Here is a 27,869-nt window from a genome sequence, read left to right on the forward strand (position 1 = left end):
AAACTTCCGGTAAATGGCACGCGCCAAGTACGAAATATAATAGGGTAGTAAACAGAACGGTATGGCTAGTAATTTCATCATTAAACCTTCGAATGGTGCATTCTAATTTATATCTTCTGAAAAATTATTAATGTAAAACATACTTTTCTTATAATTACGTGTATTGTAGCTGTATCATGAGGTTTACCACTGAACCTACAATTGCTTAATGCGTACTCATCTTGGTTCGTACCAGTAAGACAGTTTAAGGAGTTACAAAGAAGAGGTGTGAAATGCCTTTAAAAATCATTTTACATTAATCAAATTCCTCCTCATTTAACGTCACACTTAAAGTACATCATGTCAGCGGCTCATTCACGGTCCACGCTAGCCTCAATAATGCGTGTACAGGGAAAAAAATTTCAACATTTGATATTCATTTTGTTCCCTAAACGCCACAAGTCGACTGATTCATATCAATGTAAAATAAATTCTTCAATTGTAACTCAACAATATTTAACACTGCGTTGTTAAACAAAAACACAAAATTTGCACATGCATTATTTTTTGGCAATACCTTTCTCTATTACACTTCTTCTTATTTCTTGAAACACAAATTCAGATAAATCTGTCAACAAAGCATTGCATTTTTTAACTATCTAGCTGGTGCCCGTTATCTTTCTGCTGAATATACTTTTATCTTTCTGCTCAATTTACTTAGCGCTGGGATCTGTCATTCTTGGCTAGGAAAACAACAAGTGCCTAGTGGGATATGGATGTGTAGAATCGCCAAAACAAAAATCGTCAAAGACTCTGAAGTTGCTGTTTATTTGGACTAGGCCCAGGCTTGCAACACATTTTTTAACTCCATATGTCTTTTTAACTTCTCATTGTATATATATATATACTCTCACTAGTCCATATAATTGTACGTTGACGGATTTTTTTAACGATTTTTAATATGGCAAATCCTTCACATACAAATTGTTTTTTACTAAAAGTGGGTAGTTATTCTGATTGGATTCCGGGTTAAAGCATATTGGGTCTTTAAAATATCATAAAAACAAGAAATATTACCAGATAATGTTATTTTATATTAGTTCCGTACTCAAAAAAATAAATATCCAACAATTATTTTGCGTTTGACGGGTTTTTCTTCATTTCATTCTGTCAAAACATAACGATATGTACATGAAGGGCACCTGCAAGGCTTCAGTTCACAATTTTAAAACAATCCGAACATTTTGGCCATGGCTGAGTTGTTACGATTGTATTTACCTGGTCTATCTTGAAGCTTATTGGAGGTGGCCTAGTTATTACAATTGGGTCGAGTTGTTGCGCTTGGCATAATTGTTGTCTGTGTCAGTCAACTTTCGTTTTACTGGAAAGGTAAATAATGTGTTTTAATGCGATAAATGCGTGTTTTGTGCAAAATAGTTTTTCACTTACATGGTAAAATATGAATTCAAACCTTTATTATCCATTTTAACCATAAAATACTTCCACTTAATACAATTTCAATATTTTTCAAACACCCCCGGTTTTTGCACAAACCTGTTTAGACGTTAGGGATTAGAAGAATCCCGTATAACACGTCTATCATTTTAGACTAATACTCTCACTATCTCTATTTTTAGCTCGACTATTCGAAGAATAGGTGGGCTATACTACTCGCCCCGGCGTCGGCGTCCGGTTAAAGTTTTAGGGCAATGTAGGATTTTCACTAGTCCAATACCTTTCATTCAATTGAGTTAATACTTCACACAGTTGTTCAGGGCCATCACATGATGAGGTTAGATAACTCCATATTATTCTTTACACAGATTATGGCCCCTGATTGACTATGAAACTTAGGTTAAAGTTTTAGAGCAGGTTGGGATATTTATAAATAACTTCTATACCCTTTGTTCAATTGACTAAATACTTCACACAGTTGTTCAGGACCATCACACAATGAGATTACATAACTCCATATTATCCTTATTACAAGTTATGGCCCCTGATTGACTTAAGTTAAAGTTTTAGGGCAAGTTGGGATTTTCACTTAAAACTCCAATACCATTCATTCAATTGACTTAATACTTCACACAATTGTTCAGGACCATCACCCAATGAGGTTACATACATGTAACTCCATATCCTTAATACAAGTTATGGCCCCTGATTGACTTAGGTTAAAGTTTTAGGCAAGTAAAAGTAAAGGGCAAGTTGGGGTTTTAATAAAAGAACTTCTTTACCTTTCATTCAATGCACTTAATAAAAGTAGATAATAAATAATAGCTTTTTAAAAAAAATATATATTTTAATTTCTTTTGAAAGGCATATTTGTATATTCTTTACCACATTTTCATAATGGGAAATCAAGTTATTTGAATGACTTGTGTCATTTTTCGGGTGGTGGGAGGGCAGCATCAAAGTCACCTTATGTATTGAATAATTTTAGTTAGGTTTGACATAAACAGACCAAACTTGGTAATATTACATTGTTATTGTATTCACTTCTAAGTCAAAGCGGCAAAGTCGAGCACGCTGTCTTATGACAGCTCTTGTTTATTTCCCACTCTGCACACCCCTCTAGCAGAATATTCAGTTAGTTAAATGTGGCTGGTATTGGAAGAAGAAGGGCATTTCTAAGTTTCTTAACACTGACCTGCTTGCAGCCCAGTACGAAAGATGGTGATATCCGGGAGCCAGGAAGATTGTGCGGAGAGCCGGTTTTCCCACCTTATACAGCCCATAAAGGACCTGACCAAGAACTGGGATGTTGACATTGCTGCATACCTGGAAGACTATCTGGAAGAGGTTGGCATTTTAAAATGCATGATATCTGGGAAAAGTACTTAGGGTTTATATTAGTTTTCATCTTTTGCTCTAGCCTCGTCATTTAAGAATAAAGTTTTTGCACTTAAATTTGATTTTTTTTCTATTAAATCATTAAACTTAGAATGTATTTTAGGACTTTGATCATCAAAATTGTTAATTCTGCGTGATTTTGAGAATATTCCATTTTGGAATATTGTGGGGTGGCCCAAAACAAAAGGTGTGTTCCTGTCATTTTTTTTTTTAATGTAAAACGACATTTACTGTAGATGAAATTGTTGTTTTGCTGAAGGGATAGAGCCAACCTTTATAGGTTCTTTTGTCCCAACAAAAATGGGGGGCATATATATGGATTTGCTCTTGTCCAGCCGTGATTCCATCGGTAAATCTGTGATTCCATAATTATTCTGTGAACTTGTGTAGCTCAAAACTCTAAAACTTTATTACCTAGAATCATGAAACCGAGGGGAATGTTAATGGGGTGATGTAGCTGTGCATCTGGGGTTTAGTTTCATGCTGCACACAGTAAAACCAGAGTTGAATTAGAAAAAAAAATGGCATTTTTGGAATTGTGCTGCTCAAAACACCAAGGGTCAACAAACCTTGGCAGAATGTTATTTAGGTGATGAAGTTGTGCGTCTGGGACTTTGTTTCGCACTGCTCTCAGTTTGTGGAATTTTGATGTAGATTTATGGAGAATGGAGAATAAAATGGCCCTTGCTTTTGTGTAAAACGTGCCATCTGTGTCCTATGGACAAATATATGGTTTTTCATAGCCGTCAGCCCTTCCCTTTGCCAAAAAAGTAATGTGTCTTGTACATCATTTAACTCAATTTATGAAACAGAAGCCCTGCATGCCTTATATAGTTTTGATAGTTTTCATTGAAATTGTATCCGGGCATGTAGTGATTTACATAGATGTTTCTGCCTTACACCCCCAGTCAGTCACATTTCTTTGTGAAATTTTAAATCCTGAAAAAATACTTAAAATCCATCAAGAATAATAAAACATCTAAATCTATATTTCAGTTGGAGCACACAGTCATATCGTTTGATGGAGGAGCTACAACCATGAACTTCGCACAGGCAGCCATGTTAGTTCAGAGCTCTGCCTGTGTGTACAGCAAAAAGGTACCTACATGTGTATAAAGACATTTCTGTAGACTAAAAGTTGAGTGTCACGTTACTGTTGTGCCATATTCAGGAGGAGACACTAAAATGTAGATATTTAATATGACCTGGTGTCCCTCAAAAGAAACTTAATAAATACTGTAAATACAATACATTCTATATCTTTAACAAAGTTCATCAGTCATGTAAAGCAAATCATAATTAATGGGTTGATGGCTACTGATTGTATCTTTTCAGGTGGAATATCTGTATAGCTTGGTCCACCAGGTTCTGGATATGCTAGCAAACAAAAAGTAAGTCAAATTAGCCATTACCCTTAAATTTCATCTTACCAGGTAAGTTTTGTCATTAGAAAGAATAACTACCTTTTTCAATTTGTATGCCCCCTTCTTAGATGATGGGGTATATTGCTTTGCGCTTTGTCATTCAGTCCATCTGCCGGTCGGAAGACCAAAGATTATCTGAGTGTTAACATGTGTCAACAATTCCTGGACCCATGATCATCAAACTTGACATGAAGGTTGGGCCTGGCCAGAAGATGAACCCTATTGATTTTAGTCATCAGGTCAAAGGTCAAGATCAGTGACCTTTAATGTGCAAAGGTTGTCAAAGCTTGTCTGAGTGAGAATGCCTGCACCCGTGGCCCTCAAATGTAACTTGGAGGTCACAGTGATCTTGAATGCAAAAAGCTTGTCTGTGTGATAACTTGACAATGCACCTATGGCCCTCAAACTTGACATTTAGTTTGGGGGGGGGAATGACGGCTATTGATCTTGAGGTCAATGGTCAATGTCACAGTGACCTTAAACACAAAAAGGTTGTCCATGTGTTTACCCGACAGTGCCTGCACCCATAGCCCTCAAACTTGACATTTAGGTTTGGCGTGACCAGTAGATGGCCCCTATTGATTTTGGGGTCATCAGGTCCAAAGGTCACTGTGACCTTCAACACAAATCTCATATTGGTCATATTTACTTATTAGGATTTCCCTGCTGCTAAGAGGATTCACGTTTATCTGCAAATATCAGTCATCATCTACCAATAGGCTGCATGGCATCACTGCATGTCTAAGGATAAGATCAATATTGAATACTGGCCCTGAACATGATTAAAAACTGTACCTACTATCCTCACACTATGAATGGTCATAATCTTTAAAACTGCCTCAAAAGCATTCAATGTCAATGACAAATCAGCTGTCATTTTCGCCATTCATTTTTCATTCAATTGTCCAAATATTTTTCTGACAACGTGGCACTCAAGGAGGCATAATGTTTGACAAACATCTCTTGTCAGCTTTTTCTTTGCATTAGGTGATATACTTGTCAGTAGTAAAAACTGCAGTATTTTCTTGACTGAGAGTAAAATGTTGTTCCATAAGTCATGCATATACTTCTTCTTTTATTTTGCCCCAAAAAGGGTGACATGTAGTAATCACACTGTCTGTACATTAATTCTGCCTTAGTAATAACTTTGTGTAATAACTTTGTAGAGCACCAATATCCATGGGTTTGTGTTTGCCCCATACTATTCCTACTCAAAGGTCAAGGTCATGCTTTAAAATAGAGGTCATTTATACAATGTGGTGTTCATTGCAATAATTTGGATGTCAGTGAAAACTTCACAAAATTATAAAGCACCATGGGAAGCTGTGATAAGCATACAATTTGAGCTCTTTTCTCAAAGGTCAAGGTAACACTTGGATGTTGGTGAAGTCCCAGTCTTGTTGTTCTTAAAGATGTTTTGTGTCGATAAGGTTTTAATTGTTACATTCAAATGCATCTGAAACTCAGTGGAAAAGACAATGTTTTGACTGAAATGTGTAATTAAGTTCCTGTTTGTTAATGCAATGCTCCAAATACAATTTACTGATTAATGACAGTCTTGTGCTATTTTTTGCTTTTGTTTCATTATAAACTAGGGGATTATATTAGTTTAGAGGTCAATTGGCTATCACCCTGACCAAATCATTGGCAAAAGTCACTTTCCTTTGACCACTATTGTTTTTTTTTAAAAAGTGCTGCTTTCATATAACTTAGATTTCTGAAGAAGAAAGCCAGCCAACCTAATTTGCCTAGAGGCAGTTAAATATCATAAATAATTCCTTGATAAATAAAGTAATCCTTTACAGGAAGCAAGCCCAGAAGACGTCAGTGGATGATGACGGGAATGATGCTGATGCAGATTTCAATGACAATGATGCCGATGATGACTTCCTCAGTCTTGACGACCTTCCAGAGGGGAAAAACCTCTACATGAAGGAAGACTTTGACAAAAGAGAGGTTGTAATAATAAGGTTAAGGCTCTGTTCATATTGGCACTGTTAAAAAGGTTAAAATTAGACCAGTTATAGTTAGTTAGTTTTTTAAGCATTGATTAATATAAATAGGCAATATTACTTCATTCTAGAGGAGTTCCAACACTATTTGGAAAGTGCTTTTATTTCTTTTAACATTAACCACACGCGCTGATATTTCCAGATAAGGTTGTCTCTGTGGCACCGTCGCTCAACGTTACAGTACACTCCACCCGGAATTACCACTTTCCGTTTTCCTATGCGGATTTTGGTCATCGCGGACACGACATCCAATTGATCATAATCCTTTTTCCTCGGCGTTTTTACTCGTTCACCCACCGAGGCTGATCAGTGGACCGTATAATTACAATCGCCGCGTTACTCGGAGGTAAAAACACCGCGAAACTCGGAGGAAAACCGATAAGAATCTCCCACTGTATCTAATTTTGTTTAATTTATTCGATATTTTTTGCAACACCCGTAATTATTTATAAAAATAATTTATTTCGAGTACCTAATTTTCGGACATCCAAAGGACATCAATTGTAACTTTCACACTTACCAAGTTGCAAAGACGAAGATTATCTATCTATCTACCTAACCGTATACACCACTGTTGACAAGTTAATTAGTAAATACCCATCCTAAACGATGTATTGCATGTAGAAAGAGGAAGTGTGAAAAATTTATTGTAGGATTAAATAAACAACAAGGGCAATCAAGGGATTAAGAAAACAAAGACATGACATTTTTGTAAAACGATCTGCCAATAAACTTTAAAACTTGTACCACACTTATACCTGTAAGGAGCAATTGTGTACAGTTATACTTATTGAATCCTCAATAAAAGTCAACACATTCAATGATATAGGTAACTAATTAATGTGATGAATTAAAGTTGGAAATGCAATACTTAAGTTACATTCGAAAACACCACTCAGACACATTAATCCTGCATAACAATATACATGCTCTCCATGAGATCCTCGTGGGTAAAACTGTGAGTTATGTGACGTCACACAGTGTGACTGTTGACTGATCTGAAGCCGATAGAATGTGTTATTCATTTCAATGCATGTATAAAATGGTGTTTAATGGGATTTTAATTAACTTGATGAAGGATTTACACTTATATGCGTAATGAATAAGTTTAGAACCATTGATAACTACGGATAAATTAATAAGTGGTAAAATGCAAATTAAGAAATGATGACCGAAAATTTTTCACACTTACAAAGTTCTCAACACCTTCATTACTCCAATCTAATTAAGTTCTCAACACCTTAATATAGTAAGAGAAAGATGACAATAACAAACACAAACGCACGCTATGGTATATCTTTTAATTACATAATGTGAAAAACAACAGTTGTTTGACGATGCTGATGAAAATTTACAATAATTGTTTTTAAAAAAGAAACTGACTGTACTTTGAAAAATTAATTATCTTATTATTTAATACTGTTTTAACAGAAGCAATGTACTGTAGTAGCTATGCACAAAACGCGGAGTTCCGCGATTAGGTCAATAAATCGATACGATCACCGGCGCTACCGGCAAAAAAACCTCCATAGAAAACGATTAACTCGGTGCAACTCGGCGAAATTTAGCGAGGAAAAAGGTTGCGTACTCGGCAGAAATCCACAATAAATTAAAAACGCCTCGGAGTCACCGAGGAAAGTGGTAGTTCCGCGTGGAGTGTACTGTACCTAGCCCTAATTGTCAATTTTGTTTATGTCTGATTGCGTGAAACATGCCTTGCTATTGTTTTTTTTATCAACCTTGCCATCAATAAAGCATCCCTGGCCTGATGTTCATGACGTCAAGTCAAATTCTGGTCATTTTACTGGTTGGCAGCTATGGAGGAAACAGCGATGCATTTATGGTATGCAGAATTCCAAAATGGACAGCAGAACCATAAAGCATGCCACAGTCAATTACATCAATTCTTGTCGTGCAAACCAATGAACTGCTTGACAAGGATGATCGCATCATGACTTGTAAAATTAAGTAAAAAATGAACTGTAGTGTTATAAAAATAATATTATTCAAGTCAAACTAAATATTAGGATATTGTTGGCCAGATATATCCCAAAGATGCTAAGGCAATCGTACATAAGAAAAAAAGGACAATTTGGGCCACGTTTTGTTGAATGCCATAGAAACTACCACTTAAAAACGGACCTTTGACTATTCATTTTGTTACATCAAAAAACTATATTCTGAACTACATATCATAAGAAATTCATTGCATTTCATTTATATTTGAAAAAATGAGAGCAATTTCCCACATATCTTTTAAACACCCCTCATACATTTAAATGGTATCCAGTAAAAATGCAGTAGGCAGGGAATGCTCTACCATTAGGCTTTCTATGCTATTATGCTTTCTTTCTGTGTAACCTTTAGATTTCAGAAATCCTTGAAGATAAAATGAATAAATAGAAAAGTTTATAGTTCAGGAAAGTCGAGTCATTAACCTCTGTTGAATTTAATGTTTGAAGTATGTCTCTGTGCAGGATTTCCAGCTATTGCCCGAGATGCCCCTGTGTCTTATTCCACACGATGATGGGGAGAAAGGGGAAAACCCTCTTCTCAGGTACACTTTCAACCCATGTCTTGAGGCACAATTTAAAGGACTTAAATTATTAGTTAAAAAATGATTACGATTTAATACCAGTCCTTTTCAATCCAGCTATCATTATGTCCTGTTTGTTTCATAAATGAAGTCAGAAGTGGGAGGATGCAAATATAAAATAAATGCCATTATAATTGCATGTACAGATTCAACATATATAAACATGTTGATTTGTTCTCAAAATTTAGGTTAGCAAAATTCTTTGAAATTGTCATTCATTATAATTTCCCCTTGATAATTTCAAATTTGCTTACTATGTTCAGCAAGAAAGGTGAAGTGTTGGCCAGCAGGAATGACTTCAAGATGAACACGTGTTGTATACACAGTAGCGGCACACTGCTACTGGACATGTCACACCTAATTCTACTCCACCAGTCAATACAGATGCAGTGTGACCTTCAGAACAGACAGACAGGTTTTCAAATTGATAATTGAAATTAATGATTAACATGAAATAGTTTAACATGAAACAGTTTTTAGCTCACCTGTGATCGCCCTGTGTCTTCGTCCGTCGTCAACAATTTGACTGTTAACACTCTAGAGGTCACAATTTGGGCACTATCTTAATGAAACTTGGTCAGAATGTTGCCCTCAATAAAATCTTGGATAAGTTTGATATTGGGTCATCTGGGGTTAAAAACTAGGTCACCAGGTCAAATTAAAGGAAAAGCTTGTTAACACTATAGAGGTCACATTTATGACTGTATCTTCACGAAACTTGGTCAGAATGTTAATATTAATACTCTCTAGGTCAAGTTCGATTCTGGGTCATGTGCAGTCAAAAACTAGATCACCAGGTCAAACTGAAGGAAAATCTTGTTAACACTCTAGAGGTCTCATTTATGACTGTATCTTCATGAAAGCTGGTCAGAATATTTATATTAATAATTTTTAAGTCAAGTTTAAATCTGGGTCATGTGCAGTCAAAAACTAGATCACCAGGTCAAATCATAGGAAAAGCTTGTTAGGACTCTAGAGGTGACATTTATGACTCTATGTTCATGAAGCTTAGTCGGAATGTTTATATTAATAAGCTCTAGGCCTAGTTCGAATCTGGGTCATGTGCGGTCAAAAACTAGGTCACCAGGTCAAATTAAAGGAAAAGCTTGTTAACACTATAGAGGTCACATTTATAAAGGTTTCTTCATGAAAGTTGGTCAGAATGTTAACATTAATTATCTCTAAGTCAGGTATAAAACTGGGTCATGTGCGGTCAAAAACTAGGTCATAAGGTCAAATCATAGGAAAAGCTTGTTAGCCATCTAGAGGTCACATTTATGACTGTATGTCCATGAAACTTAGTCAGAATGTTTATATTGATTAGCTTTAGGCCAAGTTTGTATCTGGGTCATGTGTGGTCAAAAACTAGGTCACCAGGTTGAATAATAGGAAAAGTATTTTAACACTCTAGAGGCCACATTTATGACCATATGTTCATGGAACTTGATCAGAATGTTATTGTTGATGATCTTTATTGGATCAGGTGAGCGATTCAGGGCCCTCTTGTTTGATATTTGGATGTGATATGAGCATTATTGTGAGTATTTCAAATCTGCTATCTTTGAAATATCTAATATTTAAGCTTTATTGAAAATATTGACAAATAGTTCTTCTATAACATTATATTTCAATATTCTAACAAGCTGAATAAGCATATGTAGATTATTTTAATTTTGCGAGATCCTTTTTAGCAATTTAGGCCATTTTTGCAAGGAGTGCTCAGGGCTCAGGGCTCATCCGACTAGGCGACTCAATCGCTTTGCCCGCGGCCACTTCGCTATTTTTAAAAATCAAAGCGAAGTCAGATTTGCCAAAAATTTTAAAGATCGAAAAATGAGAATAAAATCTCGAAAATTCTATCAACCATGCTTAAATGCCCCATAATCTGTCACTTTTAAGGAAAGGGTGCAATAAACAACTTGTAAGTGACGGCTGCGTTGATCTGCTAAGCAGCATTTCTGTTTATTTAAGACATAATCACCATCAAAATGCTTTCAAAACAAAAGAAAAATAACATTCCCGAGTTACATAAAACTAAAGTGTTATTAATTTATAGTTTAAAAATGATCTTTGATGCGGGACAAAAATACATGTTATTTTACTCGATGTATAAAATTTACAACATAAATTACGTGCACATTTGGCACTAAAATTAACATTGTAACACAGTTCTGCAATTCTGCAGGCGTCAGCACTTGCCGGGACCCGTTTTGGCAGTCTGACTGATTTATCAGCACTTCTCAAAATGGGCTTTAGTTTTCACAAACCTGTTGGGGTTTTTTCAATCAAAAACGCCGACATTTAGACACGACCCTGACCCATGACATGTGACGTCACAGGCATGACTCGAAGCACACCGGAATATCATTGGTAGTTAAATATAGCTTGTGGGACTTCTGATAATTTTCCAGTAAAAAAACGAGGCAAAATTGCATACAGTTGAATGGAGACCTAGTTCCTTTTAATCGTATTTTCCGAAATTCTAAAAATAGTAAGGATCGTCAAGTTTTTGTTCACATCACATCCATCATTGTTTTTGACTGAAAATGCAAGGGATTTGCAAAAAATCTGCACTCTAGAAATTCTACTGCTATTGAACCATATATATCAGCTTGGAGATACATGACTACTTCTCCGACACTGCCAGAGGTTCACACGTCTGCATTTTTTTCATTTTTAAGTCCAGTCATTTAAAAAAAAGAGAAACATTTCGGGGGGGTTGGGGGGTAAAAAATTAATTCCTTGGCGAGAAGTCACTTCTCCCTAAAATTTTAGCCTAGGATGAGCCCTGATGCTGTAGATTGCTGTGGAGTTCACTATTGCTGCCTTTTTTAGAATGTAACAAAGGGCATGGATCGCCATTGGGATACTATGAGTCAAGATCACTACTGTATAAAAAACTTAGTAATTTTACCGGTAAAATGATTTGTTCAAGGTGAATGTGTTTCCATGGATACAGATCAACTTGATGACAGCATTCACAGCCTGCCTGCAGGTGGGTGTTTCTAGCCTGTCGTTTTTTTAGCACAACTATTCAAAGAATAAGGAGGGCTATACTACTTGCCACGGCAGGAGAGTCGGCGTAAGCGCTGGTTTATGTTGACATTTTCACTTATTTCTCCAATAGGACACTATGGGTCAGGTAAAACATTAACGGCAAGTTGGAATTCTCAATAATAACTCCTATATATATTTTTCACAGCCATCATACAATTAGGTTACGGTAAGTAACTAAATGTTGTTAATAAAATACCAACTATGGTTCTTGATGGACTTTAGGGCAACACAGCATTTTTACTTATAACTCCATTACTGTTCATTCAATGGATTTCATACCTCACAAAGTTGTCAAAGGTCATCACACAATTAGGTTACATAACTATATTATCCTTAATATAAATTACGGCCCGTGATTGACTTAGAAACTTTGGCTAAAGTTTGAGAGCAAGTTGGATTTTCTTTAATAACTCTTATACCCTTCATTCAATGGACTTTGTACTATACACTCTTGTTGATGGCCATCATACAATAAGGTGACTTCACTCCCATTTCATTCTCAGTTAAAATTATGGCCCTTGATTGACTTGGCAAGTTTGGTTAAAGTTTATGGGCAACTTGGCAACTCCAATATTATTCATTCAATGGGCGTCATTCTTCACACAGTTGTTCAAGGCCATCACACAATTGGGTAACCTAACTTCATATTAGCCTTAATACAAATATTGGCCCTTGATTGACTTGAAAAGTTTTGTTCAAGGTTTAGGGCAATTAATATCTCCAATACTGTTCATTCAATTCATTTCATTGATAACACAGTTGTTCCCAGCCATCATGCCATTGGATTACATAACTCCATATTATCCTAAATACAAAGTTTTTGCCCTTGCTTGACTAAATACTTCACACAGTAACTGTTGTTCATGGCCATCACACAATTAGGTTATGTAACTCAATATTTCCGCTCAATAACTAAAGAACACTTGGACCCAGGAACTTCATACTTGGTATATATAAATATATACATATGTACAATTATGGGTTTGATAAAGGAGACCTTGTTGAATTATGATACCAGGCAGAAGTGTAAAGATTCGTGATTACTTAATCTAAAGTTATATTTCAATGATGCATAGATCTACAATTTAAAACGGATATTACAAATCTTGTCAAATCCAAACTGTGAACTCCCCAATGTTACCTTCCGTTATGGGATTTTTTCTTTTATGTCACAGTTGAAGAGGATCCTCTAGAGCACAGCTATCATGCTCCAGCAGACATGGAGGATGATGTCCCACCAACAGATTTGTCCAATAGCAATGAGGTAAGCAAAGTATTGTGATACAGTCAAACCTGGTTGAACCGTCACCTGCTTTAAAGGGCCACCTGCCTTATCAGGCCTCTCTTAATCCCCCATACACATATATATATAAAAAGTACGTGCATAAAACAGTCAACTGTCTAACGCGGCTGTGGCCACAAATATTTGTCCCAGTGAAGCCATAAAAACACTAATTAGCGGCCACTTATTCCTTGTCACTGACACTTTCGCAAGTAATTTTTGCCAATACACAGCTTTAATTGATACTGAAGTTGACGGAAAAGTTTGACAGCCTCGTCTAATGAAAATGCATATGATACACACGATTACCATGCGTATTTACTTATCGAGAAATCATGTTTATAACATATCGGCTAATGTTTCACACTCTTAATGAAGATATTTAAATAATTGTCAAATACTGTCAAAGAACTACGGTTATAATAATTTTGAATTTATAGTTTGCACTGTCACTTGATGGTGTGAAACGAGTTACGATGTGTATTCAGTTTCGTATTAATTTTCAAAGTTCACAGCTTTATACTTCTAAGAACAGATATTTACATTTCATTGTTTGTGTTATTCTTTTTAATTTTTATTATGGCTGACAATAAAACAAATTGGAAGTGTTTGACTCTAAAAGAACGTGTTGAGTGTATTAAATTATTAGAAAGTGGTCATAGTGGAAGAAGAACTCAATCAATTTCTTGCTTAAGCTAACAATTGAAATCCAAACACTTAAAGACAGAGGAAATTTACAGGAAAGGAGGAACTCCATGAACTTGTTTATTCATGTTTTTTTTTCTTACAGAGTGACATGCTTGACATGATTATGTTGACTCAATGTAAATGCTCTTTAAATTAGAGACAGAAGTTAAGCAAACTAAAATGACGGATTAATTTAAAAATTGAACTAAGAAATGTACATGTAGTTGTGTGGACTATTTTTTATGCTATGTATTAGCTCTCATCCATGGCATTCTATTTGTAATTGCGCAATAAAGTTGTTTTTTCTACATTTGTATTCAACCTTCTTCAATGGTACTGATGATACTGATTGTGGGGTGAGGTGGTGGTTAAGATACATAATCAACCTCTGTTTGAACAAAGCCAAAGTGTCAGAAAAGTCCAACCTGGACTGAGTGGCCACCTGTAGTAAGCAGCCACTTTTACCTTTTCCCAAAGGTGACCACTTAATGCAGGTTTGAACTGTAATGTCTAACTCTTATGTGATTGTTTTGAAGTTTCTTGATCTATTTTTCAGAATTTTTAAAGAAACATTGATGAAATATTCATTTTGAGATCCTGCAACTGATAATGTGTGTAATATTCATATAAATTTTAGGAAATTCCCTGTTGAAAAAAGGTGTTGAAGAATTTTTTAGCAAAAGGTAGCTCAAGCCTTATTTCAGATGTAACAGTTAGGTTAACTTGTTCATAAATAGGTTCTTCTGTTGCAAAATTATGCCTTGTATGTGGACTGGTATTCAGGTACCATATCTAGTCCATGTTCTTAAGCAATTGTAAATACTTACCTTGAGTTATGTCCCTTGATCAACAGGAATGAAAGGGATATACATTAGCATCTCCTTGAGGTGCTCTTCATTCAAATACAGTTGACAATGACATACACACTTTCTATAATTTGTTCAAAATAGATATGCTTTCTAATGCTTTGTTCTCCATATACTGCAGGAGGTGGTTGGTGTAGAACTTCGGCGATCTGAAAGGAACAGAGACAAGTTGACAGCTGTCCAAATAACAAATGTAGGTTTGTGTCCATTCTTTGGTAGTTTCATTCATTCAGCATAGCGGAAATCAGTTATCTGGACCTTGACCTTAGTGGAATAGTTACAGGACTGGGTTTTTACACAGAATCCATTATGATTTTAAGATACCATATCAAAGGTCAAAGTCACCAGATTATATAAAGTAAGTAGCTGTACATAGGACGGAGTCATGATTTGCTGAAAATATAACTCATCAACTCAATATGTAGAACTAGTCAATAAAAATACCAACTATTTTCAACCTGAAGGAATGTTTGTCATATCCTTAACAGGACTATATAAGCCTCCAGGTGGCGCTGGGGCAAGCTTTTGTATAATATTATGCATGTTTCACATCAGGGACACTTTATTTATGCAATGCTAACAAAAAAGTTGAGACATGAAACTTTGCAGGCATGTAGAATGAAGGTTACTCAAAAAAAATCCTTAATTTGTTTTTGAAACATTACTATAAACATGACTTTGAGAAAAAAATCCAACTGTCAGATTGAAAATTTGAATTTGCCGGGGGAGTGGCTAATTGGTCTTTTGGGGGTTATGAACTCTCTGTTGAAAACATTACCACGTGCTGGTGTATACATCCCTAGCAGCTTGCTTGTAGCAGACGACATGCCTCACTATCAAATACTGTAGTAACAAAAGTGAACAAACCTTGATAAGTTTTTATTCCACCTGCATATCCAATAATTATTGATAGATATCATCAGCTTCATATGCTACATTTTAGTCTAATGGTTTTCTATGATATTAACACTTTTTCCTTTTGAAGCGTTACGTAATTAATAAGTATGGTGAATCTTTCCCAGGTTTAAATTTGTAACATTGTTTTCATATTTGTCGTTTTAAAAAAATAATTATGAACCTCATTGCTTAAATGTTAGTTGCTCCTTCGCTTTTCTATCAAAAGCTTTGTCATCATTACAAATGTTTATATCCCAGCCAGGTAAAGTGAATATCTCCTATTGTTCTTTAGTCATGTAAACTATATATATATATATATATATATATATATATATATATATATATATATATATATATATATATATATATATATATCTTTCTCCTGATTATTTTGAGTCTTCTTATTCTGCCCAAATTTATTATTTTAAAGGAAGGCAGTACCTAGTTCCATGTCTTGCAAATGTTCATGTATAACTGTGTTTGAGTTCCCTCCTTTTTGACTCAAAATGTGCATTTGATTTCCAGTTATCAATACATGATACAGATTCCAGCCAGTGACATTTAATTACCAATTAAAGGTGTCAACACTATCTGAATTGTTTCCTTGCTGAAATCGTTTACAATAAGGTTAATTTGTACTAGGGCTGTGGATGCATTCAATAAAGCATTATTATTGTATGTTGACAAAATAATTAGTTTTGGATTCCAGACTTAGAATAAACCTTGCTATTTTGGACTGGAATGAGAATGTTGATTCTAAACATTTGAGAGGGATGTCCCATTCAGAAAAAAAGATTTAGTCAAAATAACAAAATGCCAGTCAGGAACAAGAAAACGATCATTTCAAAGAAAACATCTGTTAAAGATGGCTTGGTCATCTTTATTTCATATAGAAGGTTGTAGTGTGGGGAAATACATCGTCTGCTCTGATCAGCCCTGTTTGTTTACAGATAGAACACTGAGTTTAACAGACAGGTACATAGCTGAGGGAATTTACAATAAGCCACTCCCCATTTACTTGCTGCCGAGGCAGCGAATGTTGCCCCTTTAAGTTACCCCACATACATGTAATTCAAAACAACTAATTGGCTGCCATTGAGGGGGAGGGATATATTTTTTAAATTCATCTGTTGTTTGATTGACAATTGAAGGCTTCACTTTTCAATATTTTCTAACCCATGTCATTGTTTCCATAGCGACCACAGGTTGACCCTTGGAAGGAAGTTGACCCCCATGAGGAGACGAGGAAAGCTAAACCTGCCACTAGGAAAGGTTAAGAAATTGAAACAAGTTGTTTTTCAATAAATCTGACTGAGATGTTATTTCATCCTTGATATCACACATGAAAAGTTATGTCTTTATTAGCAATAGACCTTACTAAAAAAATACCTTAAATATCATTGAGTTACATTCTCAACAGCTTTCAGGTATGACAAACTTCTTCTTTATATACCTTATCTAATATAAATCTATGTATAGTAACCCCTATTGTTGACATTCTGTTTTGTTCTCCATTATAACTTTTTAGTACCATATTTATGCCCCCACAAAGTGGCGGCATATAGGGTTGCCCTTGTCCGTACGTACGTCTGTCTGTCTGTCCGTACGTACGTACGTCCCGAAGATTGTTTCCGATCTAATTCTTGAAAACCGTTTGTCCAATCCTCACCAAACTTTAAACACATGTTTGTGACCATAATATCTTGATCAAGTTCGATAGTCATGGAAATCGCTGTAGTCATTTAGGAGTTACGGCCCTTTTTTGCCAAAAAGACTTCAAAAATATATGTTTCCAATCTAATTCTTGAAAAGTATGTGTCCAATCCTCACCAAACTTTACATACATGATTGTGACCATAATATCTTGATCAAGTTCGATAGCCATGGAAATCGCTTTTGTCATTTAGGAGTTACGGCCCTTTATTTGCAAAAAAAGACTTGAAAAATACGTCCCGAAGATTGTTTCCGATCTAATTCTTGAAAACTGTTTGTCCAATCCTCACCAAACTTTAAACACATGTTTGTGACCATAATATCTTGATCAAGTTCGATAGTCATGGAAATCGCTTTAGTCATTTAGGAGTTACGGCCCTTTTTTGCCAAAAATACTTCAAAAATCATTATGGCTTATTTTCTGTGACAAAAAACCGAAGTGGGGGCATCCGTGTCCTATGGACACATTTCTAGTTTATTTATGAGTCCTGATGAAGACCTTGTGAAGGTTGAAAATATTTGGTTCAACAGCTCACAGTTGTTGTGTTCTAACCTCTTGTATGAACAGTTGGTAAAAATACATGTATTTAAGACTGGCAAGATTATGTACATTTTAATTCAGATACAATTATAGCAAATTATCACTATATGTATCATCTTGTTCATTGGCGAGCAGTAAGGGTTCTTCTGTGAACAAATGTATAACAATATAATTTGCGCCCACTTCAGTTATAGGGATTTTTTAAACAAAGTTTTCTAAAACAGATAAAAACGGGACTTGGCATGTTTTTATCAGTTTTAGTAAATGAGTTTAATAAATTACATATTGGATGACCACAAATGTAATGTTCTTATTATGTGATAAATACTAATATGATGATGACCAAAGGTATATGAGTAGTTAGGCCCATAACAAAACTATTTTGTTAGTCCTTGCACCTTCACCTTCCAGTAAACTCAGACCAGCGATAATTTCCCCTTAGTTTTATTGTTGACATCTCTTATACCTGCAGGTCGCCAGTACAAGCTGTGTCCCGGGCTGGAAGACAAATCTGACAAAACAAAGAAGAGGAAAAGAAACAAAGCTGCAGAAGAGAAAACAAAACTGGAATCAATCGCCAGCTACATTGAGCGGTCTGGTAGGTGACTCTCAGTTATTTGAAATCTACAAGAACGATTTAAAGATTTTAAAATTGGTACCAGCTTGGCCAAGCATCAAAGATTGTACGTGGGAAATTGGGTAACTTAAGATTAAAACCCAAGGAAGTTGTATTCTTGCATCGGGCACACCAAGGAAACAAGAGGTCTCTTTGTAAGATCTCCTTGTATCTCACTCTCATTCTTCAACTGTGATAATACCAAGATGTGAGTTGAAATTGAAGTCACTTTTATGTCATATCTCATAAGACATTAAAAACACAGAGTCATGATGGCATCTTTAGCGGATCAAGCCATAAAGCAGCCAGTTGAAGAGGACCTTTATAAACTCAAAACAATAGCAATTAAACTTAGATTTGTGCGTTTTTAAACAAAAAGACAATTTGCGGTTTCTTTCATTTGTGGATTATGTTATTAACTAAAAGCTGGTCAATGTTGTTTGTTGTTACTTGTGTCTGTTTCCTTTATATTAATTTAATTATTTATATGTTCAAAAAGGCTTGATAATTGGAGGATATCAGGAGTTAAAAAATTATTTTAAACACAGTGCAAACTGTGATTTCAAAGCACCATATATTACATGTTACAAAATTATAACACTTTTTTAGTAATTTGACATGATAATTTATTGTAATGAAACTTATAGTTAAAACGTGGGAATAATTCCTGTTCTTGGTACTATGTCTGTAATACTTTTGTTATGTTATAATCCCTTCACTCTCGAAAGTTTTCTGCTATAGACTTATTTCATTACAATTTGTAAACATTGAATTATCTTGGGCAGACTGTACATGTAGTAAATTTATTTCAGAGTACTCAAACATTGATAAGTTTCCAAAGAATCCCCTGAAAGTTCCCACATGTCGAGAGTTTGAGCGTCTTTACTGGCTGGAATACAAGAAAAGACAGGCACTAAACAGGCTAGCTCTTAAACAGGTATAGTATATTTGTATTTCATTATATATTAATTCATTTTATGGCAATCATGTAACAAGTTATTACAACATTATCCCTATGGGGAATGGAACAAAAATGCTAGACGATATTTATAAAATATTTTATTAGGTAATAAGATGATTAATAGATCATCATAAATTAATACATGACTGAGGGCATCTGGTCAGTGTGAAATCTCTGAAGTGGCTAGGTTCTCTGGGTCTTTACGATCAAGCTAAAAATAATACTTAACTTTACTTGATATTGTATACTTTAGAAGCGGCAGGGAGCAGTTGTTCCAGTAACAGAGCAGGATGATGATGATGAGGACGGAGATGACAGGGAGAACATCCTACCTCTTCCAAGTAGGTTTCACACTGCTTAAATGCTTTGATATTGCAACAAATTTCGCAGGCCTTATTCCATATTGAGTTTGCTATAAAACAAATATCATAATACTCGTATTCTCGGAAATCAAAGCCATACCGAAATTAACTATAATAATAGTAACATTACAATTGGATATTTGTAGCATGTCTTGTTTGGGTGTATAAACATGCATCCGTCTCGACATTGCTAAGTTGGCTGCGGATTTTTTTATACTCTTGAAGCATTTTATCTTGCTTATCATAGTTATTATTAGAAATGGTAAATATTTCCTAATCCTATAGAATTGTTTAGAGCTGATTTTAAAATTGTATGTATGTCCATCTCTGGGAAAGATTGTGGCAAGCAAACCAATGATGATTAAATCTAGTGTTTGTAGATAATAATACATAAATATTGATGCCCTTGAGGGCGGAACAGTTACTTTTGAACAACATGGTGTAGAACGTTTAACTACAATGCTGGACATGGTCAGTAGATGATCCATGTTGATTTTAGGGGTCAAGGTGACCTTTACTAGAAAAATTAAACTTTTGATTCCATCAATAGCTTTTGAATTACTTTTGGGTAAATAAGTCAACGGTCATGGTCAACTAAAACCTGTATGAATAGTGTGTAACAGTGATAGTGCTGGAGCGATTTGGTGCCTGCTGTAGTTTACTTTGTATTATATTATAGAAAACTAAAGGATTGAGGTATAATAAATATTATTATGCTAGTTCCTGTGTTACCCATGATATGGCAGACACATTGCTTTGTCTGGCGACAGCAGTGGCAAGGCACACTTTCATTTCCGATCAATAACTTTTGTACTATTTGCTGTCCAGTCACTGACTCCAGTCTTCAAACTTGTTCATGGTCACTAGATGACCCCTATTGTTTTTGGGGTCAAAGGTCAAGTTAATGGTGACACTTAATAGAACAAAATGGTCACTTTCGTTTCTGATATATGAATGATGAATGATTTGGTGTAGACTTAAAATTTGATGTTCCTATTGGTCATGGTCATAAGATGACCTGTATTGTTTTTTGGTCAAATGTCAAAGTGACCTTTATTAGAAAAAAATATTGGTACTCAAGGCAGGCAAAATACAGAATTTTAGTTTTTACAGGGGACAACATTGTAACTGATATGGAATGCAATTGGGAAATAAGGCCAAGCTTCAATTGCATTGCATGACCAATCTGAAACTCTGTTTCAGATGTTCTAGATGATGATGATGGGGATGACTTGGTGGATGATAACCTGTTCAACGCTATTGACAATGCTCTCAATGACTCCAATGGTGCAGGGTCGGCCTATAGGACATTTGAAGGTATGAAATATTCTAGAATTGTTACAGAGTATTCTTAGATTGTTAAACACAATCATCAACAGTTGTCAGATATTACATGCTCTGAATTTTGAAAACATGATATTGTCCAAAAGAAAGTTCTTCAAAAATTTGGCTGGCAAGGATGAAAAGCTATGCAGAACATGATTTGTAAATGATCATCAACTTCTCAGCAAATTCTCATGTATCTTATTTTGAATGCCATGTTAACTTTTTACGAGCAGTAATATCAGCAAGAACACATAATGTTTTGAGCAATCTGTCTGGCTTGAATCCACATTTGAGAATGTCAGATCTCATTTTGCTGATAGCAAATTTATGAACATTTAACTCTTCATTTAGAATATATGGATAATACATTTTTTCAAGGGCACAAAACAACTTCTGCTGTTACTCCCAAAATGCACATATTATTTTACATGAAAAAAAGGCTCACGGCCAAGTATTTTTTTCCTTTTGCAGTGACCCAACTCAGAATTCTCCTATTAGGTGGATAGGTCAGGAATTCATCTTTACAAAGACTGAGAGATGACTGGACAGATAAACAAAATTTTAACAAAAAGTATTTGTTTGATTTCTCCAGAGATCAATAAATTTAGCATGCAAACAAAGGATGACCTGATGTTAAACAAAAAAAAGTAACAAGATGAATTTCAATGATTTCAGAGCGCGTTGGGGAGGGAATTGTTGTGGACAGCTATGAGGATCTCGTCAGAAAACATGTCGAGGAATATATGGCGAGTGCCCAGAAATATGCCCAGATAACAGAGCTCTCACAGCGTGTAGCCGAATGGGAAGATAAAATCATGCCGAAACTGGAAGAAGAAGAAAAACATGGGTCATTCGATATCAACAGATATGGTTCATCAGTTATCGATAATCTTGATACCAGTCACACTGTTCGATTCCGGGATATGGTCAGTGAAAAACCAGTATATGAGATTTGCAGGACGTTTTTAGCTTCCTTGATGCTGGTAGGTTGGAAAATGAGTTATTATAGAGGTCCGGGCAGGGCAATGTGTTATAAACTATTTCATTCTGTTTTTCACTTACTGCAGTATCAAAAAACTATCAACTTCATGTTGATGCAAATAGATATGAATTTCATTCTCTTAAATTAAACACATGCTTAATTCTTTATCGATTTTTTATCTGAACTTTGTAAAACCTAGACTTCATGCATAAATGATATCATGTTTTCACTGTTAAGTTGCAAAAGTAGGCATAATCCAGTTTCTTTCTCTTAAAATATGTGGTCATGTGAAAGATTCTTAGAAAGGAAACATTTTTATTTTAGGCAAACACAACCAACATTTTGATAGAGGAAAAAGGTGTTCTAGAGCAGGGAATGGACATGTTCGAACTAAAACTGCTGTCACGGAAAAGACACTTTGAGGAATTGCAGGAATACATGGCACCATCACTTTCACAAACATAGTGGTGTCATCACTCTCACAAACATAGTGGTGCCATCACTTTCACACACATAGTGGTGTCATCACTCTCACAAACATAGTGGTGCCATCACTCTCACAAACATAGTGGTGTCATCACTCTCACTAACATAGCAGTGCCATCACTCTCATGAACATAGTGGTGCCATCACTCTCACAAACACAGTGGTGCCATCACTCTCACAAACATAGTGATGCCATTACTCTCACATACATAGTGGTGTCATCATTCTCACAAACACGGTGGTGCCATCACTCTCACAAACATAGTGGTGCCATCACTCTCACAAACATAGTGGTGCCATCACTCATAGACATAGTGGTGCCATCACTCATAGACATAGTGGTGCCATCACTCATAGACATAGTGGTGGCATTACTCTCACAAACATGGTGGTGCCATCACTCTCACAAACATAGCGGTGCCATCACTCTCATGAACATAGTGGTGCCATCACTCTCACAAACATAGCGGTGCCATCACTCTCATGAACATAGCGGTGCCATCACTCTCATAAACATAGCGGTGCCATCACTCTCACAAACATAGCGGTGCCATCACTCATAGACATAATGGTGCCATCACTCATAGACATAGTGGTGCCATCACTCATAGACATAGTGGTGCCATCACTCATAGACATAGTGGTGTCATTACTCTCACAAACATGGTGGTGCCATCACTCTCACAAACATAGCGGTGCCATCACTCTCACAAACATAGTGGTGCCATCACTCATAGACATAGTGGTGTCATTACTCTCACAAACATAGTCAAGTAGTGCAATCACTCTCACTACCATAGTGGTGCCATCACACTCACAAACATAGTGGTATCATCACTCTCACAAACAAAGTCAAGTGGTGCCATCACTCTCACTAACATAGTGGTGCCATCACTCTCACACACATAGTCAAGTGGTGCCATCACTCTCACTAACATATTGGTGCCATCACTCTCAAAGAAATAGTGGTGCAATGACAGAAAAAGTGACATCGCTATGCTAACAGAAACAGTGGCATCATCAATTTCAAAGCAATAGTGGCCCCATGTGTCAGCATTATTCTTATAGAAAAAGTGGCGCCATTATACTCAAAGAGAAAGTGTCACTATCTTTCTCACGGAAATAGTCTGCATCATTCTTAAAGAAATAGTGTTGCCATCACTCTCACAGAAATAGTGTTGCCATCACTCTCATAGAAATAGTGTCACAATCACTCTCACAGAAATAGTGTCACCATCACTTTCAAAGAAATAGTGGCGCCATTACTCTCACAGAAATAGTGTCGCCATCATTCTTACAGAAATAGTGTCGTCATCACTCTTACAGAAATAGTGGCGCCATCACTCTCAAAGAAATAGTGGCGCCATTACTCTCACAGAAATAGTGGCGCCATCACTCTCACAGAAATAGTGGCGCCATAACTTTCACAGAAATAGTGTCGCCATCACTCTCTCAGAAATAGTTCCGCCATCACTCTTACAGAAAAGGTGGCGCCATCACTCTGACACAAATAGTTTTGCATACTCTGCATGGTTTTTTATTGATGTCATAAGTCCTAGAGAAAACAGTTGTGACTCCATAGAAGATCAGTTAGATGTAAGGATGTGTTCATTTGTGCATATGACTTACAATCATGACCACATGAAGGGTTGAAATCTTTTTTATTCATAAGTAAAAATGAGTATGAAACTGTCAAATAAAGGGAACAGCTGTCAAAGAATACTATACAATGTAAAATAGTTGTAGTGTATGCTTATAAAGATGAAAGAGCAAGTCTTGTAACATCTGTATTGTCAGCAAATTATCAAACATGCATGATTATCTCTGTTATCAATCTGCTTATCCAGTTTTTACGACTACACAGTTTCTTATCTGTCATTTTTTCAAATCTAAATGATAAATCAAGTGCAATATACTTCACTAATGTCATGATACAGGTATTTAGTTTGCTTATTAGAGCAAGATGATTTTTAAACAAAAGGATGATCCTACTGACTGCATTCTACTTTTTCTTTAAACAGACTTAAGATAGTAAAACTGTTTTATATGTTGCATTCGTTTCTTTTTAAAATATCAAGACTAAATACAAATAGCATGTATAAAACTATATAACATGCTCATGCATTTAATTGCTCCATGCAACACCTTTAGTTCAGAAATATTGCATCATTTCATAAGAAACATGCTGTATGTAGAGTGATGTTCACGATTGCTTCAGCCACATGTTTAAGGTAGAGCTTAGTTCAAAATTGTTATCAACCACATGTTTTACAAAGAGTGATATTCACAGTGGTATCAATCACATGTTAAAGGTAGAGTGGTTTTCACAATTGTAACAACCATCAGTTTCACAAAGTGATGTTCACAATTAAATCAATCCCGTCTATAAAGTAGAGTGATGTTCACAATTGTATCAAGAACAGGTTTTATGTAGAGTGATATGTACAATGGTATCAATCACATGTGAAATGTAGAGAGATGTTCACAATTGTATACACCACATGTTTTATGTAGAGCGATGTTCACAATTGTATACACCACATGTTTTATGTAGAGTGATGTTCACAATTGTATACACCACATGTTTTATGTAGAGCGATGTTCACAATTGTATCAACCACAAGTTTTATGTAGAGTGATGTTCACAATTGTATCAACCACAAGTTTTATGTAGAGTGATGTTCACAATGGTATACACCACATGTTTTGATGTAGTGATATGTACAATTGTATCAACCACAAGTTTTATGTAGAGTGATGTTCACAATGGTATACACCACATGTTTTATGTAGAGTGATGTTCACAATTGTATACACCACATGTTTTATGTAGAGTGATGTTCACAATTGTATACACCACATGTTTTATGTAGAGTGATGTTCACAATTGTATACACCACATGTTTTATGTAGAGTGATGTTCACAATTGTATACACCACATGTTTTATGTAGAGTGATGTTCACAATGGAATACACCTCATGTTTTATGTAGAGTGATGTTCACAATTGTATCAGTGACACGCTTTATGCATTGTATACACCACATGTTTTATTCATTTTTTTTCAAGAACATGTATGATCCATTTATATTTGCAACAAGAACTTAAAAATATGACCATGTAAGCTATTTCCAAACAGAGAGTCTTCTTGGGCAAGTGTGAATTCATTTTCAGTGGACTTGGGGCAAAGTTAATGTCAAACTTGGCTGTGATTGTACAAGTTCATATAAAATACTGTTACATGTACCATAATGATTACAATTAAATAGTGTTTTAACTGTATGTATTGACTCAAGTTAAACCCTCAATGATTAAGATGTACAGTTACCTCATACACATATAAACTAGGTGTCACTTCATACATTTTCACATGTGGAGAAAGATTAAATATATTTAATGATTATAAATAATTTGGATTTAACTGGGAATAAAAGTTTACACTTCAGTCATTGGACTATACGAGTCAAATGTAGCGTAATGATGGATAGAATACATTAAATCTTTGTTCTATCTTGTATATTTACTGCATAATGATGCAATTTGTTAAAATATGAGTAACATGTATAGGAATGTAGTGCAAATACATCGCATTCAATCATGCTTTCAATTAAAGTTCAAGATTGCTAAAATGTATGTCTTTACCACAAATATTCATCTTTTGCTTTTGGGTTCGGCAGTACTTGTTATCACCAAATAAACATACATTTGAATTTTCCTATCAAATTGTTTATGTTCTTTCACTTGTTTGCATACAGTGTGTACGTGTGGATTTCTGTCAGACTCCTGAATACAGCTTATTATGTAGAATGTAACTTTGCACTTGTAGTTTTATATTCTACTTTTATTATATGAATGTCAGTTGTTATGTTTTGAATAAATGCTGCTATACATCTGCATTGGAAAGTAAACAGTCCAGGTATTGTCATGGCCTTGGTGTTGGTGGTGTTGTCGTTGTTGTGCAAAATTTAATTCTTATAATTATATTGGCCATATTCAGAAACCAATAAAGGTATTTACATTTAACTTTGTACATGTTTCCCACAAGACGTTGCATATTGGTATATAATGTGTACAAAATCCAATACTCTTGGCTAATATGAGTTTTATAATAATTGTTCATTATTGATTGTTATTTGTTCAGTTGTGCCCTTAAATTTATAAACTGTTGGCTTATCTCAGGAAATTTCTGTGAAATGGAAATGTTTGATCGAGCAATTTAGATAATGGATCAGAAATTTAAAAAAATGGCAAGCTGACATTTGACCACCAAGAGTGAACTTGATATTAACAGTACATGTCTGGAACAGGCACTCCGAATGTTTGTGCCTAGTTTTTAAAAAATATTCAAATACTAAAATACCCCAAAAATTGAAACATTAATATTAAATTATATTAATCTCATAATGTAATTTAGAGCACCACTTCACATGCTGGTAAAATTACTGTGCACCATGTGACTCTTGCTCTAGTACTTTTGTAGACAAGCGTAACACAAGATTGCATGCTTGGCTGTGACTTTTGATCCCTTGTTTGGTCTCAACCAAATCATGTGCTCTACATGTCAACTCTTTGTGGTTAAAACCTTCGATCAAGGCTTCCTTTAAAGGAAGTTTGGAAGAATATTACTCCCTAGAAATGGGTTAAAACTTCCATTTGATTCCTTCGATGTACAAAAAAACTTCAATAATTTTGAAGAAAACTTCCAAAGTTGAAAGCTTAGAAGTTCAAAATATCAAAACCTGTGTCAATATTACTTTAATGGTCACAATTTCAATCAGTCTTGAAGTAAAATGAATTATTAGAATATAAATCTGTGAATTTGGTGAATGTTTAAAAAAAAAAATATAGTGGAAAAAATTGTTGTATTCGAGAGACCTAAAAAAAGAAAGTGTGTAATCAGCACTGTTTGGCATAGAATAAAGGAAAATCCACCGAACACCCCAATTTTTCTTTAAAATCCAGATAAGTCTCTGATCTAATTTATTTAGGTCTTGCACTTTGGTTTTACAATGTAATTAGGGTTTCCCTTTTATCATAGTTTCTGAATGAAAACAAATCCCAACCTCAAATGGTTGGCTGGCTTAACATTGGGATAGTTACTAATAGTAATTTACTTCCTGGTAAATTTCAGAAATTACAACTCAATTGAACAGGGAAGTTAAAACATATATACATGTATCCAGAAAATACATGACTAACATATGAAGTTATTATTGTGGTACAAACAAA

At 35.2% G+C, this 27,869-nt stretch overlaps 1 protein-coding gene across 1 annotated transcript; it reads left to right on the plus strand.

Annotated features, from left to right (window-relative positions):
• The first annotated feature begins 5 nt into the window (after window positions 1-5).
• Window positions 6-27,186, plus strand: LOC128232617 (condensin-2 complex subunit H2-like). Its single transcript, XM_052946280.1, has 17 exons — window positions 6-59; window positions 2,640-2,781; window positions 3,829-3,930; window positions 4,168-4,223; window positions 6,062-6,212; window positions 8,746-8,825; window positions 9,128-9,279; window positions 11,800-11,859; window positions 13,097-13,185; window positions 14,878-14,949; window positions 16,850-16,925; window positions 18,380-18,505; window positions 19,336-19,460; window positions 19,738-19,825; window positions 21,050-21,163; window positions 21,848-22,155; window positions 22,479-27,186. Exons 2-17 carry the CDS (start codon window positions 2,653-2,655, stop codon window positions 22,617-22,619), a joined length of 1,869 nt encoding a protein of 622 aa, XP_052802240.1. The 5' UTR covers window positions 6-59; window positions 2,640-2,652; the 3' UTR covers window positions 22,620-27,186.
• Window positions 27,187-27,869: the final 683 nt, after the last annotated feature.

This window comes from Mya arenaria, chromosome 4 (assembly GCF_026914265.1).
Source record: "Mya arenaria isolate MELC-2E11 chromosome 4, ASM2691426v1".
NCBI lineage: Eukaryota > Metazoa > Mollusca > Bivalvia > Myida > Myidae > Mya > Mya arenaria.

Coding starts and splice junctions, on each gene's coding strand:
- LOC128232617 (XM_052946280.1), top strand. CDS start 2,653: ATGGTGATATCCGGGAGCCAGGAAGATTGTGCGGAGAGCCGGTTTTCC. Junction 16,926..18,379: donor TAAACCTGCCACTAGGAAAG/GTTAAGAAATTG, acceptor TTATACCTGCAG/GTCGCCAGTACAAGCTGTGT. Junction 19,461..19,737: donor ACAGGCTAGCTCTTAAACAG/GTATAGTATATT, acceptor TGTATACTTTAG/AAGCGGCAGGGAGCAGTTGT.